General features: G+C 49.5%; 1 protein-coding gene across 1 annotated transcript; it reads right to left on the bottom strand.

The window, feature by feature from the left end:
• Positions 1–262: 262 nt before the first annotated feature.
• Positions 263–14,926, bottom strand: LOC132572190 (E3 ubiquitin-protein ligase TRIM7-like). Its single transcript, XM_060239024.1, has 8 exons — positions 14,655–14,926; positions 13,503–13,663; positions 8,898–8,993; positions 5,629–5,859; positions 4,895–4,917; positions 3,926–4,044; positions 2,863–2,895; positions 263–777 (listed from the first exon to the last, which is right to left on the bottom strand). Exons 1-8 carry the CDS (start codon positions 14,920–14,922, stop codon positions 263–265), a joined length of 1,446 nt encoding a protein of 481 aa, XP_060095007.1. The 5' UTR covers positions 14,923–14,926.
• Between the last annotated feature and the right edge of the window lie 1,923 nt (positions 14,927–16,849).

Genomic DNA, 16,849 nt, shown 5'->3' with positions numbered 1-16,849 from the left:
CCTGGAGATCTCCCACTTTTACAACTGATCTCCAGCTGGCAGAGATCAGTCCCCCTGGAGAAAATGGCTGCTTTGGACCATGGACGCTATGGGACTGTACCATGCTGAGTCCCCTCCCCTCCCCAAACCCCGCCCTCTCCCAGATCTACCTCCCAAAGTTTCCAGGTGTTTTCCAACACAGACCTGGCAAACCTATACAGGAGAGGTCTTTACAGGTATGGAGAAATAATATTCCCGATGGTCCTGGTGTCAAGAAAAAGTCCTATGAAGATATTTTGAGGCGGCCTTTTTTATGCACCCTAAAGAAGGGCAGGAGGGTCTCTCCATGGAAGGAGGCTCCAGAGAACTCGTAGAGAAGGGCTGCTCGGTCAGCATCAAAAAAGGCCACTCGACCCCCAGCATAGTTCAGGCACACTCGGATCCTCTTCAGCTCCCCACTCACAGTCAGGGGAGGGTGAGCTTTTATACCAACCCTGTGCATCCCTCCCCACTTCCCCACAGCCCACATCCCTTCCTCAGGAATAAAAGTGAGTTCTCCCTTCCTCCTCACAGACTTTCTGGCCACCCCCACAGCCCAGCTTTCCTCACTTCCCACAAGGATTTCCCAGAAATGGCGGCCTCCTGTGAATCCCTCACAGCCCAGCACAGCATTATAGTTCTCAAATCTCTCCGGACTGGTGGGCAGAGTTTGAGCTTTTTCTCCCATTTGCACGCTTTTCTGACCCTCAGACAGGATGAGCCATGGATGGGCCGTGTCTGGATCCAGAGTCACATTTGCTGTTGAGGGAAAATGAGGAGACAAGAAGTGAAACGGCATCAGCTGGGGGATTTCACCCACTGGCCTGTTCGGCTTCCTTCTCCTGCCAGTCATGGCCTCCTCCCACCTCTGCCACCCTCTCCTTGGTCATCAGGCTCGCCTGCCTGCTCCTGCCCTTCTAAAAGGCAGAGCTGTCTTCCCACATGCTTCAGAAGGCAGACAATGTGCACAACAAGCACCCACAGGGACACAATCTATTTCCTCCCGTATCCCATCCTGAAAAGAGAACTATGAAGAAGAGAAAAAAAAACAATGGCAATTTCAGTCATAGGCTTCTTTGGTTAGAAATCGCACACAAGAACAGAAGATTTGTCTCCCTTATCATGAATCTTCCTTCTTGCTGGTCCTGGGGTAGGGCAGTCTCTACTTCTGGGAGAAGCTCATTCCTGGAGACCGGGAGAGTCCAGAACCTTGCAATTCTGGGAGGGGACGGGCTTCGCTCCCAGGCCCCAGTCTGGCCCCGAAGCAGCACAACTCCCTCTCCAAATGATCAAACATGAAATCAGACCTCCAATAAAATGGTCCAAAAAAACCTCCAACCGACCACACAGAGAACAGGGTGAAGAACTCAAAAGAGACGCCCACCAGTTCAGGAAACTGAAATTGAGGCAAAGAAGCCCCATAGAGTCAATACAGCACACCTACTCTGGCTCAAGTGCCTTCTGAGAAAGGGAATTCACCCCCTTGGATGGGAAGAGACTGCCCTACTCTAGGACCACTGACAAGGGAGATGCACAGTGAGACAACTCTTCCATTCTCCAGTGGTCCGGGGTGGGGAAGTCTCCACATCTGGCACATAAGACAGCAGCATGCCTCAGAGAGGGGAAGAATCTCAGACTCTAGCCTGAAAAGGTATGCTCCAGGACCATTTTCTTCCAAAAGCAGTCCCAGCTGAGCCCATTTTGTCAATCCTGTAATGCCTGGTGAATGAGTGGAACAATTTCCAGGCTGCAGCCCTACAGACCACCTCTAAGGAAAAATAATAATAATATTTTATTTATATCCCGCCCTCCCTGCCGAGGCAGGCTCAGGGCGGCTAACAACATGTCCATATAGTAATTTATACAAAACTTTAAAATCAACATTAGGGAAGGACCAGATAATGCTGAGGTTTCTGCCCCTCTGAGGGAGTGGGCTGTAACACCCAAAGGGGGATCCAGTCCCCTGGACTTATATGCCGGGAAAATGCAGCCTCTGACCCATCTGCTAGTGGTGGATGTGGAGACCTTACGGCTTAAGGAACATTCCCTAAAAGGGAATCAAATCTATTGGAAACAAACAATTAAAAGCCTCCAAAAGTGAGGGAAAGAAATGCTCACCATAGGACAGGGTCAGGGATATAGTGGCCACAGAGGCTGGGAAAATCTGGATTCTCCCACCCACATAGCAGCTGCCCAAACTTCACTGCAATCCTTTCCAAAACTCCAGTGGAAACTTGGTTTAAGTAAGCTGGGAAAACCCAGAAGGTGCCTGAATGCAATGGAGAAGCGGCGGAAAACCTGCTACACATTGAACAAGGGCAGAGCTAGAACGGACAGAAATATCCTTGGTACTTAATACTTAATTCATATTCCCAACACACACACACACCCAGCTGCTGCAAAAATTAATGCCTGTTCTGGTATCCGCAGTGGAAATTTTAAAAGAATTGCAATATTACCAGTTGGAACTTCTTCTGGACTGGAGTTACCAACATGGAGCTATTGAACATCAGGCATGATCTATCCTGGGCTGGCAAACCTGATGCCCCACCTTTGGTAGGAGAACAGAGAGACTTTTCTTATGGAACTCAGTCAACCTGTTGCCCAGCAACCATTCTCCCATCACTTAAATATGGCGGCAGGTTTCATCCCCTCAACCTTTTCTTTCACCCTTACCAACAGAACAAGAAGGAACTGGCTGTGGCAGGGAGCATAAGATTTTGAGGAACGAAACAAGAGCATTCAATTGTGTTATCTCGGAGAACACCAAGTGGGAGAACACGAATTGTTAGGGGAGGTTTTTTAGTTTAGAAATAATTGATCAGTTTATGAAGAAAAATGTACCTTTCTGCAGATGAAGTCCAGAATCCAGAGTGTCTGAGGAAGCAAAGGAATGGAAAGTGAGCAGCAGGCCCTTCTTGTGACAAAAATACCAGCTAATAATACTATTTTCTTTTGGGGAGGGGAGGGGCATGATACAGCCCAATGTTGTCAAACTGCTGAAGCTAAGCTGAGTCTGTACTTGGATCGACCAAAGAAGACTCTGCAGAGGAAGAAAATAGCAAACACTTGTCTTGTTCACCTCCTGGTGGGGGTTGCCAGAAGTCATTTGTGACTTGATGGCACACAGGTACATATCTCTTCTGAGTTACAACTTAAGGCTCAAGTAGAAACTATCTTGGGGGTGGAGGATTGTGTACAAATATTCAGATTTGTGTTCACAAGTGACTGGAGTTGAGATTCATGTCATAGAAAGTATGCTAAGGACTACAGCCAAGGGTCCAAACTGGCTAAATTTAGACTTCTAGACAGAGGCTCCGCAGCACATACTGAGCTGAGTTACACTCTTCAGACTCACTGATTTCAATGGGCTTCGAAGGGTATGACTCTACTTTAAAACCAGTCTGTCCCTTTGAGACCATTCTGTGGGCTCTGCTACGACATACTCAAACAAACACAAACATCCAATCAAAGGGATCAGTTTTGATAAGTCTGATTTGGTCACAGACACATTGCAGAGAGAAGGGGGGGGGGGTGTCCCTGAAACTGATCCAGCGGCTGTTTCATTAAAAATAGATGCCCTAAAGAGCAGCCTCCCTCCCTGTCATTTTAGGTGCTTGTTTGACCATCTACCTCACCTTGTGCCCTTGCATGGTCACAGTAATGATCAGAGATCAACAACATAATATAATTTCGAGAAGTCCATGTAATGCAATTCTGAGCTGAAGTTATGGCAGAATTTTGATCAGAAAACTTTCCATGGTGAACTAAAATGGCCTTCTGAACTGATGCATAAACTCCACACATTCCTGGGTCTCTCAATGATATAGTCAGCCTGGAGCAGACTAAAACACATCTGGCCCACTCTAATGTCCAGTCTGAAACTCCAGCAGTGTTTCTTCATTACCTTTGAGTTGCTTCTTGATGCCCTCCAAAAGGAGATTTAAATCTGAGAAGTCCCAGATGTGCCGCTTCAGTGCAAGTGGAATAGCCACTGGATTCTCAAACGACTCCTTGTCTTCATACCTGGAGAAAATCCCATTAGGGTACCATCCATCCCATTCAGAATCTCCCTCCCTCCCCTCCGCCCCAAGTGGGTCAGAGAAGCAGAGGAAGGAACTGCAGAAAGCCAAGAGAAACAGGCTGATGCTGAAAGGACTGGAAGGTGGGCGGGCTCTTGAAGAGGAATGCACAGCTCCTGCTTTCTTAAGAACTGGCTACACTAAACCTATTGGTTACTGTGACCAGAATTACTAAGTACTCATTACATTTATTATAATAAAGAAAGGTAAATCAAAGATTACATATCATAGACAGACACACAAAAGGGTAAAGTCCTTTCTCTGAAAAAATTCCTAAATGATGGTCCAGATTCCAGTGTGGACTTCAATACCATGAAGTAAGTTGCAATTTCTTGAATCTCATGAAAGGTATCATTAGGATGCTCTGTATTCTCAGTGCTGGGGGGGGGGGGCAACAGTGGGAGGGCTTCTAGTGTCCTGGCCCCACTGGTGGACCTCCTGATGGTACTTGGGTTTTTTGGCCGCTGAGTGACACAGAGTGTTGGATTGGATGGGCCATTGGCCTGATCCAACAGGGCTTCTCTTATGTTTTTATGTCTGGGGCAGTGATGCTCTGAATTCTTGGTGGTTCTTTTTTTGGGGGGGGGGCAAAGTGGGAGGGTTTCTAGTGTCCTGGCCCTACTGGTGAACTTTTTGATGGCACCTGGAGTTTTTGACCACTGTGTGACACAGAGTGTTGGACTGGATGGGCCACTGGACTGATCAAACATGGCTTCTCTTATGTTCTTATAGTCTTCACAAGCTGCCCAGTTCAATCCGAGGATTAAGAAGGTTAATGTTAAAGATCCACTTACCTCTGCAATGTGCTTCTGACATCCTAAAGAAAGAAGGCAGAGGGTGAGAAGAAGAGAAAGAGACCTTCAGAGTAGGATGTGTTGTGTTCCCCTTGTGGACTTCCCCCCTTTTCTCTGCAGCCTTACAACATGATTCTGCCATGAAAGGGAAGAGAGGAGAGAGGGTCTGTCTGGGCATAAGTGCCATCACATCTGCACAGACATGCTAGACAGACAGCAGTGCCCAGAACAGCTGTGTGGATGCTGTTCCTGTAACCATATGCCGTTGCCACTGCGTGTCGGTGTGCATTTTATATATAAGTGACATTCCCCCCACCACACTGCCCCTAGACATTCTCCTTTTAAAATGGGTTGTGAAAAGTCTTGCATGTGACCCTCCTTCCTGGTTGGTGGTGTTGTAAAGAGTTTCCCAGGAACCATGGGGTTCCTCAGACTGTTGGTTGAAACACAAACACACTTTGGCTTCCAGTGGCTGCAGTCTAACAGGGAGGGGCAGGGGGCTGTGGGGGAATGTATCTCCAGGGAGTGTTGTTTTGCAGGGCCCCTGGGATTGTCCAGTCTGCCCCTGGCTGGAGGTGGAAAGGGGCAGAGGGGAAAGTGGCCCTGGTGCAGAGGTGAAAACTTGCTAGCGACATAAACTGAGCTGGTTTGCTTTTGCTTTTCTGCTAAGCTGAGAGGATTTGGAGCCAGCCTTCTCCCCAAGGGGACTCTGCCTGTTTCTGCCACACTCTCACCTGCAGGAGATCACTGGCCGGCTGCTGACATTTCTCCTCCATCTTCCGGATGAGGCTTTCCAGAGAAGAGAGCTCCTCACAGATTCTGTTCAGATGCTGATCCCTGTTTCTCACCACCTCCTTCTCCACCTTTTTCATCTGGGCCAGCAAAAAGTTCTCTTGTTTCTCCAGAAATGTGTGCAGTTGCCTGAACTTAGCTACTATCGCTTTCTTCTCTTCTTCAGTTTGTTTCTGAGATGGAAAGAGAAGAAAAGCAGGCCAACGTCAGGAACACAGCTGGTCTCTGCAGTGGGAAGAGACTCTTGAAGAGGCTCCTATCCCATCCTATCCCGGAGGGGTTCTTTCAGCCACGGAGGATTCAGTCTGCAGCAGAAAACCCAGAAAGTAGAAGGGGCTTCTTGAGTCCACTTGTTCCCCCACTAAAACAGCCTCCACAGGTTGACTTCCCCAGTTCCCATTGGGGGATGAGACATGATGGTTGAGGAGAAACACCACAGGGGGCAAAAGTGCTCAGAAGGGGGTGACACCCCCTTAAGGCTCGTATGGGGGTGTCACCCAAAACCTGTTTAGGCGGAGAGCGTATTTTAGCTCACCCGCGGAGCCTGATGGACCCGGAACAGTTCCTAACAGCTCTTCAGGACACCTGGCCCACTGGCGATTCCCTGGATGATCTGGTAGAGTCCTGGAATGATGGGCTCTCCAGGGCCATCAAGGAGGTCGCACCCAAGTGCCCTCTGCGTCCCCGCTTGAAGCCGTCGCCCTGGTTTAACCAGGAGCTGCGGCACCAAAAGCGGGGACTCAGACGACTGGAGAGGCAATGGCGGCGTACTCGAGACAAAGTGACCCGAACATCTTATAGAGAAAATTTGAAGGCCTATGAGATGGCAATCAAAGCCGCAAAGAAAGCGTTCTTTGCGGCTAAGATTGCATCCGCAACTTCGCGCCCGGCACAATTGTTCGATATAATTAGAGGACTGACAACGCTGCCGCAAGGCAGACTAAATTCTATTGAATTGGAAATAGGCTGTGAGGCTTTTGCGAAATTTTTTGTGGATAAAATCGCGTCACTCCGCCCCGACCCCTCTGCCAATTTTGAGACAGTTAGCGAAATCGAGGCCCCGAGCCTGTCTTCGGATTATACACTGGATGGCTTCGGCCCCCTCAGCCTGGAGGAAGTTGACAGGATCCTCTTATCTGCTAGCCCAACAACTTGCAAATTGGACCCATGCCCTTCCTGGCTTATTAAATCTTGCCAGGGTGACCTTAGATATCCTATACGGGATATCATAAATAGATCCCTGACGGAAGGGCACTTTCCAACGCTGCTCAAAGAGGCTGTGGTCCGTCCCCTCTTAAAGAAACCATTATTAGATCTGGCCCAATTGGCACACTATCGGCCAGTCTCAAATTTGCCCTTTTTGGGCAAACTTATTGAGAGGGCAGTGGCGACGCAGCTACAGACTTTCCTGGAGGATGCTTCCGTCCTTGACCCATTTCAGTCCGGCTTTCGCCCGGGACATGGGACGGAGACGGTGCTGGTCGCCCTAGTGGATGACCTTCAACAGCATCTGGATCGGGGCGGCTCGGCGGTGCTGATGCTGTTAGACCTGTCGGCTGCGTTCGACACGGTCTACCATCGGCTACTGAAGGGTCGCCTCGCCGACGCGGGGATACAGGGGTTGGCCTTACAGTGGCTTTCCTCTTTCCTGGAAGGTCGGGGACAAAGGGTCGCAGTTGGGGGGGAGCTATCCCGGAGGTGCACACTCGATTGTGGTGTGCCCCAAGGGGCGGTTCTCTCCCCGATGTTATTTAACATCTATATGCGGCCTCTTGCCCAGATTGCCCGAAGGCACGGGCTAGGGTGTCACCAGTACGCTGACGACACCCAGCTCTATCTACTGATGGACGGCCAGCCGACCTGCGCCCCGGAAAATCTAGATCGGGCATTACATGCCGTGGCTGAGTGGCTCAGACTGAGCGGGCTGAAGCTCAACCCTGCGAAGACAGAGGTCCTTTGCTTGGGTCGCCACGGCCCGGGAGGGGGAATCCCCCTACCAGCCTTTGACGGTGTGCCGCTGATAGCGGCGGACAGGGTCAGGAGCTTGGGGGTGCTGTTGGAGCCTTCTTTAAAAATGTAGGCTCAGATAGCAGCCGCTGCCAAGTCCGCGTTCTTTCACCTTAGGCGGGCAAAGCAGTTGGCCCCTTCCTGGAGCGCGACGACCTAGCAACAGTGATCCATGCTACGGTCACCTCGAGGTTGGACTACTGTAATGCCCTCTACATGGGGCTGCCCCTGTCCCGAACTCGGAAATTGCAGCTGGTGCAGAATGCCGCGGCCCGGCTGTTACTGGGTCTCCCAAAGTGGGGACACATTCAGCCGGGTCTCCGGACCCTGCACTGGCTTCCAGTGATATACCGAGTCGGGTACAAGGTGCTGGTTATCACCTTTAAAGCCCTATATGGCTTGGGACCTGTCTACCTGAAGGACCGTCTTTCCCTGCATGTTCCCCAGAGAGTACTGAGGTCGGGAACACAAAATCTCCTTACTGTCCCTGGGCCGAAAGAAGCCCGCTTGAAACCCACCAGAGAAAGGGCTTTCTCTGTTATGGCCCCTACATGGTGGAATCAGCTGCCGGAAGAGGTGAGGGCCCTGTGGGACTTTGTACAGTTCCGCAGGGCATGTAAGACGACCCTCTTCCGGCTAGCCTATACCTAGCTTGAGAATTTAATGCAACTTGCCAGATTTCTTTTATATATTTAGAATATTTATTAATCCTCAAGGTTTTATCTGTTTTATCTGTTTTAAATGTTAATCCCTTCCTTACATGTTTAAATATTGTATAATTTTTATCTTGGATTTATTATTGGAAGCTGCCCTGAGCCATTCGTGGGAAGGGCGGGATATAAATTCTAAATAAATAAATAAAGCCCCCTCCCACCGCTTGGTCTCCTAACCTTAACTGCAGCTTCCCTGTCTGCATTCTGGGCAAGAGAAATTTGTGGGGGATGGGGCGGGAATGTACATACTACTGAATATCCCAAGTATGCCCCCCCTAGAATTAGCAGTGGCTGAACCCCACTTTCAGTTGGCCTTAATCCAGCCCTGCATTAAACCCTCCTGAGGTCTCAGTCTCTCTCCCCAAATCTCCAGGAGTTTCCCAACCTACCCCCCATCCCCCACTGGTGGCCAGAGGAGACCCGACAACCGTCCTTCTAAATTGAAAGTGGGGGCAGCCTCAAGGGTTGGTTTTTCTGCTATTTGGACTTACGAGCAGGTCTTGGCTTTTCTTCTCCGCATCTCCTTGATACGCCACAATTCTCTCCCTCTCCTTCTTCAGAATCTCCAGACGGTTGCAGAACTGATCCTGGGGGGGAGATCACAGTTGAAATGTGTTCTTTTTAAAGGTTTACTCCGTGCTCTTCCCTCCTGGCCACCATTACACATACACACACACCAGCCACAGGTTGGATTTCTTGCACTGAAAACAATTATTTCTAGTCAATATATCACTACATTGTGTTAACACTCCAGCAATATACCCAGAATGCCTAGTGTAAAAAGAAATGGCAAAAGGTTCAGGAAATGGTGGTGAAAATCAGTACCCTCCGCACTTCCTCAAAAACCTCCTTTGGTATGATCGTTAAAGAATGATCCAAAGCAGGTTTGAGGGGTACTGGTGTCATGTAGTGTCATAAGTCACCTGACCTCTGTCATGGGTCACCTGACACCATTGCCTGGAGACACAAATTTAGTAATATAAGGCCGTGTGGTCTGCCAGTTCAGTGTGTTTTGTCTTGCTGTACCACACACTTGCACCCCCAAACTCTCTTTGGGCCACTTTCCACATTCATGTCTTCTGCTTCATGGATCCATGGACCACCCTTGAAAAGGTAGTATCAACCTCTGCAATAATGCTTAAAAATCCCTATCATCTCTTTTTCCTAACCTCTTGTTTGTGAGACCTCACCAATTTTGCTTACAGGGGGATCCAAGTATTCAGCCTTGCCCAGGGCACAAAAAAGCCTGGCACCGACCTTGATGGTATGAAACTGAACCTTAGAATGTCCAATCAGATATTCTGTGGGCTTCTGCAAGGCCTGGGGAAGAGGAATGATCTGTGGCTCCAGGTCAATGCCATTCTCCATAAACTAAAATTGTAATTGCCACATAACTCACTTGGTAGCTGCAAAATAATTTTTTAAAAGCTCATGCTTTCCCATGGAGCAATGGCTAGGGTCGCCAGCCAGGAGCACTGGTGGAGTGAGAGTATTTGGAGAGTGGAGACTGTGCAAACAGACTGCATGCTGACATTCCCTCCCCCCACCCCCGTTTTGCTTCCACGGCTTCATACAGTGAAGCCAGAGCAGTGGGGTTTGGAAGTGGCGACCTGATAAGTCTACCGCAAGCACACATCAAGACTCTGTTCCCACCTCCTGTTTCTTCAGTCTAAAAAGGAGGGTGTGCTCTGCATAACCCAGGGACGATTCCCACATGGACTCCCAGAATGGGTGGTAAACAAGTTATTAAAAGGACATGACATTTTTCTTCAGGCCAGCTGGAAGGACAAACAAGACCTGTATTTTGTTTACTCAACCATCCCATACACTTACACCTATGATTTGTTTACAGCGTAAAATGCGCTACATTTTGAGGAGTTTTGTGTCCATTCAGGTGCAGTGGCATACCTAGCCTATTTGGTGACCAATGCAGACAATTTTTAACACCCCCTTCCTCTATTGCTTGTTGTTGTCAAATCACAGCTAACTTATGGTGACCCTGCAGGGTTTTCAAGGCAAGAGACCTTCATAGGTGGCTTGCCATTGCCTGTCTTCTTTTGGCCCTGCTTTGCTCCAGAGATCTGAGGAGAACAGGCTAGGCTGGGGCTACCCAAGACAGGACCCCTCCTCTATAGGACAAAATTATTTTCAGTGATCACCATGAAATGAAACAAATAACAATAATGTCCAGAAAATAGATTCAGGTGGGTAGCTGTGTTGGTCTGAAGCAGCAGAACAGAGTTGGTCTCAGAGGTGCCACTGGACCCAAGCTTTCTTTCAGTGGCCAGGAAAGAGAAGCAGACAGTGAAATTTCCCTTTTATTTAAATTCATATATATAATCATGTTAGTAAAAAAAAAATCAAATTCCAGCATGCTATTCCATCAGGAGAGCCTGTGTGCAGTAACACTTAAAGTGCTGGACTAAGATCTGGGAAATCCAGGTTTGAACCCCCCCGTGGAAGTTTGCTGGGTGACCTTGGACCAGTCTTATGACTCTCAGCCTACCCCTGACCTGGTTAGTCCCAGGATAGCCTGATAAGCAGGGCCGACCTGGAGGCAGGCAGTGGCAGGCAAACCACCTCCAAACCTCTCTTGCCTTGAAAAGCTTACAGGGTGTCCACAAGCCAGCTGTGACCTGACAGCAAAACAGAATTCTGTCACGCCACTCGTGTTCTGAGCAGGCACTTGGGTGGGCTTCTGTTCTCCATTTTGAAACCCAAGACCTGACAATCTCAAACATTCACAAAACATTTTTGAGAGCTAGGAGTCTGCCTTTGTACTAATTTTAACTAGCTAGCCAAAGCATCACACATCTTTAAACAAATGAAGGGCTCAATGTAATACCCTTTCTGATGTGACTCATCATACTGGACGTTAAGAAGCACACTATGCCCAAAGAAGGTGCCCCCATCCTTCACAGTTTCCAAAGGACTACGTCAAACCAGATCATCTCTGCAGTAGAAACTGAAGGGAGGGGCCACAGTTTTGCAAGCCTAGTAGAACCAAAGCGATGTACAGAGTACCCAGCAGTACTAGTGCAATCAGAGTGCCCAGCAGAACCCAGTGCCGTTGTGGCAATGCCAGCCGATGTCAAGCACAGAATCGCAGTCCAAGAAGGGGGGATGGAACCTCAGCAGCACTAGTGCAAATGTGCCCAGCAAACCCAGTGCCATTCATAATATCAGCAAAAAGTTTGCCACTATACTACTCTTAAATACCTTCTGTCACCAAGCAGGATAGGGATGAAAAGGTCTTGAGGTCAATAAGTGAAAATAAAGGGGGAGGGGGACATGGAAAAATTAGGTGAAGGGAGATGGAAAACATGAATGAGAAGTGTGTGGAAAAGGGGGGGAGAGTTGTTTATCCTACTGCATATCATGGGCTCTGACAAGGCAGAGCCGACAGGGTTAGGTGACCCAGTGGAGCCGACAGCTGATCCCTCTCACAACTTGACTGATTCGCTGCCGCTGCCCTCAGAGTTCTCAGCACCTGGCTCTACAGCTGACGAGGAACAACAACAGGTAGACACACATCCCAGTTCACCACCTTCCTTGCTCAAGTATAGGAAAGGCTCCATCAGGAATTAGCGATCTGAAGGAAAGAGGCCAAAATGCGGGCAAGACGTTCACTCAGCCCAGAGTTTTAGCAGACGCCAGGCTGGCCCTGCTGCCTGCTAACTGGAAACAGCAGCAGCAGGCTATATAAGCTCCTGCTTCCAGCTGAATGCTCTGTGGAAGCAACAAGTCCATCCGGTGACTTGCGACTACTCCAGCTCCCGTTCCTTGGCTCTGTTCCTGCTCTGACTTCCCGACTCCTGGATCGTACGATCCTGCTTTCAGACTGCAATTCGGACTCAGCTACTGGTTCCTTCAACGCTCCTCTGGCTCTGACTTGGATTGGACTCTGACTTCCCCCTTGCCTGCACTCCAGCGTGTGACACTGCAATACTAGAACTACTGCTTTGCAAGATCTGGCTGAGCTGGGTGCAAGGAAAGGAAGAGATAAAAACTAGACTATTGGAGAAAATGAGCTGCAGGCTGGCTACACATGGGCTTCCACAGAGACCAATGTATCAAGAGGCCTCTCCTGTAAATACAGTGCCCTCATATTCTCACACACATGATGCCAGACAGGCTGGCCATTTGTGGAAGAGAAAGTGTGCATCTCCACTTGAAATGGTAGCCATTGATGTGAAAGACCTCCGCCTGAGTCCTTGGAGAAGCACAACTAGTCAGAGTGGGCCTGGACATGTGTAGCTCTCCTACCCCCCACCCCCAATACTGTCCTTCTGATTTGAACTGCTTCTTCACAGCTAGGATGTGCAAATGAGAGACACACACAGAAAAGTTACAAACCTGCACACATTCTCCCCCAGCCCCCAGGCAAAAAGCAACTCCAGGACAGCAAATGACATTGGGAAAGCAGTGTGCGTAAGCGGGGGGGGGGGGATTTAAACTGGGAGTCAGGCGCCTGCCCTCTCCTTGCTCTATCACACAATCATCTAACTAGAGGGCAACACAGCCTGACGGGAAATGGACTCATCTCCCCATATCACCCCATGTCGGCCTCAGCAGTGGGGCAGGAAGCAATGCACTGGGGAGACACCAGGCCAGGAAGGAGGCAGCAAAGAGGTGTTGTCACTCCCCAATTTACCCCCAGAGGCCAGGGCATAAGAACATAAGAGAAGCCATGTTGGATCAGGCCAACGGCCCATCAAGTCCAACACTCTGTGTCACACAGTGGCAAAAAATGTTATATACACACATACACTGTGGCTAATAGCCACTGATGGACCTCTGCTCCATATTTTTATCTAAACCCCTCTTGAAGGTGGCTATACTTGTGGCCGCCACCACCTCCTGTGGCAGTGAATTCCGCATGTTAATCACCCTTTGGGTGAAGAAGTACTTCCCTTTATCCGTTTTAACCTGTCTGCTCAGCAATTTCATCGAATGCCCACGAGTTCTTGTATTGTGAGAAAGGGAGAAAAGTACTTCTTTCTCTACTTTCTCCATTCCATGCACAAATTGGCACAAATTGGAGGGAGTTTCCCTGCAAAGAGATCCCACCAACCTCCACCTTTTGGGTGTCCTACCTTGTACTCTTGGGAGGCCTCCTCAAGAGGAAGGACTTCATGATCTCTGTGCTCCTTGGATCGGTCACAGACCACACAGATGAGGGCTTCATCGTCCTTGCAGAAGAGCTTCAAGGGCTCCTGGTGCTTCTGGCAAACTCTCCCTTTTCCAGCTGCCACTGCTGCCTGATGTCCAAAACCAAGACACAGGATTTGTTTCATTTTTTCCTATCCCCCAGGACAGTTTCTCTCTGTGTAATGACTTGATTATGGTTCTCAGTTGGAGTTTGGGGAGGGGAGAGGCACTTTCTCGATGTGAGGGATCTAGAGGTGCCGCTGTCAAGAAAGTGGCCTTTCTCCAAGCCATTTCGTGGCCTTTCAGATTTTGGCTCATGGTTGGGGCCTAGTAAGTGACAGAAGGCCCCTATCAGGGAAACAAGTGTCCCGATGGCTTGCAGTTCAGAGAGAGATCAGGGATGAGAAGGCCACACATCATGGAACCTTCAAGATCATGGAACGTTCACGGCTGAGACCCAATGGGAGACTGGCAATCCCACCCCCTCATTCGTGCAAGGAACCTGGGTGTGTGTGTGTGTGTGTAAAAGCTTGCTTGGACTGTGGGCATACGCAAGCTGAAGAACGTGTTGCATGTCTAAGCAATGCCCAAGATTGGCCAAACGGGATCAGGCCAGCTGAGAGCAGTCTGGTCATCCTTTTGACTAGGTTGGGTGTTGTGTGCTCAAAATACTCGACTCTTGGATTTAGGACTCTGAAACTGAGACCCGTGGGGAGTCTGGCAATCCCATCCCCTCATTTGCACAAGGAACCTGGGAAGGGGAAGGTGAGAGCTTGCTGGGACTGTGGGCACACATGTGAAGGACAAAAATTACATTAAGACCTGAGAATCTCCTGTCTGCAGACTGGCAAGCCCTCCCTGCGAGCGTAGTCTGCTAGAATAAGTAAGTCTCATAGCAGAACGGCACGTGCATTCTTTCAAGTTTCTGGAAGTTGCTTCTCAGGGGAAAGGGGCGTAAGAAATTAACAAGTCATTAGGCAGGTGCTTACAAATAACAAACCACAATTAATTGGGCGTGGTTATTAGATCAGGGGCAGGACCACTGACCTCGCAGAGGGAGGCTTCCTCCTCTTCCTTGCGGACTCCCCCCTTCGCACCGGCCTCTTGCAGAGCGACTCTCTCGGCTATTTCCACAAAGTTGGCCAGTTGCTGGTTCGGCCTGAGGCTGTTGGGCTGAGCTTTTCCTCTGCACTGGGGGCAGGAAGGCTCCGCGGCCCCCGACGGCTCCTCCCAGCTGCGGGTGAGGCAGGCTCGGCAGAAGTTGTGGCCGCACTCGGCGATCATGACGGGGTCCCTGAAGAAGTCCAGGCAGATGGAGCAAGAGGCTTCCTCGCAGAGATCGTGCAGGGGACCCCCAGCCGCCATGGCAGCCGCCTCCGCCAAGCGAGGAGAGAGACGAAGAGAGCTACTTTCGCTTTCCCTTCCTGGAAATCAGCTCCCTGCCGGCGCCCAATCAGCGGCCGAAGAGCGAACCGGCGCCAAGAAAGAGAGTGGCGGGAAGACAGCCCTTGGCAGGGAATTCGACCCTAATGGGGAGCAAAGTCTGAGTTCAGCTCAGACTTCATTTGGAGCAGGAGCTCACAGGAGCCTCGCTCCGGAACCTCTGAATTGTATCGTGCTCTTTCTTGCTTGCTTCTGGGCTCCATGGCCTGTCAGAATTTTGCTGAACTCTAAGCTTTGACAAACTTTCTAACATCCCCCCCACACATACACACACAAATAATGGGGAAATAACCCAAACATGACGCAGAGAGGTAGAAATCTTCATCATGCCACTGTGCCCACATAGGAGAAAGTACTTTTAAAAGTACGATGGGAGTAAGATTTTATTTGGACAGTTATAATTAAAGAAGCAGTTTAAGGTAGATGCTGAGCTGATATAATTTAGGACACCTTCCGGTGATGTCAGGGGTGTGTGGCATATGCAAATGAGTTATGGAAATGAGTTGTGCTAATGAGCACTGGCATCTCTTTTTCTATGAAATAACCCCTAGTTCAGCGGCACCTTTAAGACCAAAATGTTATATTCAAAGTATACAGAGAGAGGTCCCCTTTACCCTCCTTTGGCTGCTATTTGGAAGCAACCCAGAGGGGAGAGGCTTCCCTTTGGTCTCTAGGGGACTAGCCCATGCAGTGTTCCAGGGGCTGAGAAGTTTCCCTGTAGGGCTTGACGGGAGTGGGGGGAAGGTCAGAGGTTTCCAGCAACTCCCCTCCCACAAAAAAAAAAAAAATCCTGGAAAAGTTCCCCCAAAGATGAGATTAAATCAGCAGAAAACCAAGAGTGCCTGGACCTGGATAGCCCAGGCAAACCCAATCTTCTCAGATCTCAGAAACTAAGCAGGGTCGACCTGGTAAGTGTTAGGATGGGAGACCTCTCTGGAATACCAAGTGAGGAAGACAAGGGCAGGCTTTATTCAGCCACCTCTCTGAATATCCTCCTGGCCCCCAGTAGGGGTCAGTCACCAGAGGACACCATGACTTCCAGGTGTGCGCACACACACACACACACAGAATCACAAAAATACCAGCCAGAGAGAGAACCTAGCAGTAAGCTTCCTGAGTCTTTTTGTTTCCCTGCTAAAACACCATCTGTATGCTGACTCCTGTTGCAAAGCAACAATGAAAAGATACAGTGTTTGAGCAGAAATGCCACTGGGGACAAAAGCGCAGAAGCCCCTTCCCCTCACTTGGTTTCCCTATTTAAGCTGCAGCTTCCCTAACTACACTTTGGGCACAGAAATAAAACTCCGGGAGGGGGGGGGGAGAGAAATCTACATGCGGCCAGGGCTTTTTTTGTAGCAGGAACTCCTTTGCATATTAGGCCACACACCCCTGATGTAGCCAATCCTCCAAGAGCTTACTGTAGGCCCTGTAAGAAAACCCCTGTAAGCTCTTGGAGGATTGGCTACATCAGGGGTGTGTGGCCTAATATGCAAAGGAGTTCCTGCTACAAAAAAAGCCCTGCAAGCATTCCAAGTACTCCTCCCCCTTAGAATCAGCACCGTTTGAATCCCACAAGTCTAAATTCAGTCTCAGTAGGGTAGCTATCAGTGATTCTAGCATATTTTGGGGGAGGAGTGTTCAGGGAATGAGCTGTCTCTGAGTAAAATTCCAGCTGCAAGATTCCACCCCCCACCCCCCTTCTCAGCTCAGTACATGTCAGGTGTTAGTTACTGGGGAGAGCAGCCCGCCTCAGCACTGACCGCCCAAGGCCCCTGTGCAGGCATCCAGCAGCCCTGCCCATTCATTTTACTGGTTTCAGCTGGAACAGTTGGAAGGGGGGGGATAGATC

The sequence above is a fragment of the Heteronotia binoei genome, chromosome 5 (assembly GCF_032191835.1).
Source record: "Heteronotia binoei isolate CCM8104 ecotype False Entrance Well chromosome 5, APGP_CSIRO_Hbin_v1, whole genome shotgun sequence".
Lineage (NCBI taxonomy): Eukaryota > Metazoa > Chordata > Lepidosauria > Squamata > Gekkonidae > Heteronotia > Heteronotia binoei.
The sequence above is the reverse complement of the archived record's forward strand: the minus strand, read 5'-3'. Positions and strand labels throughout refer to the sequence as shown.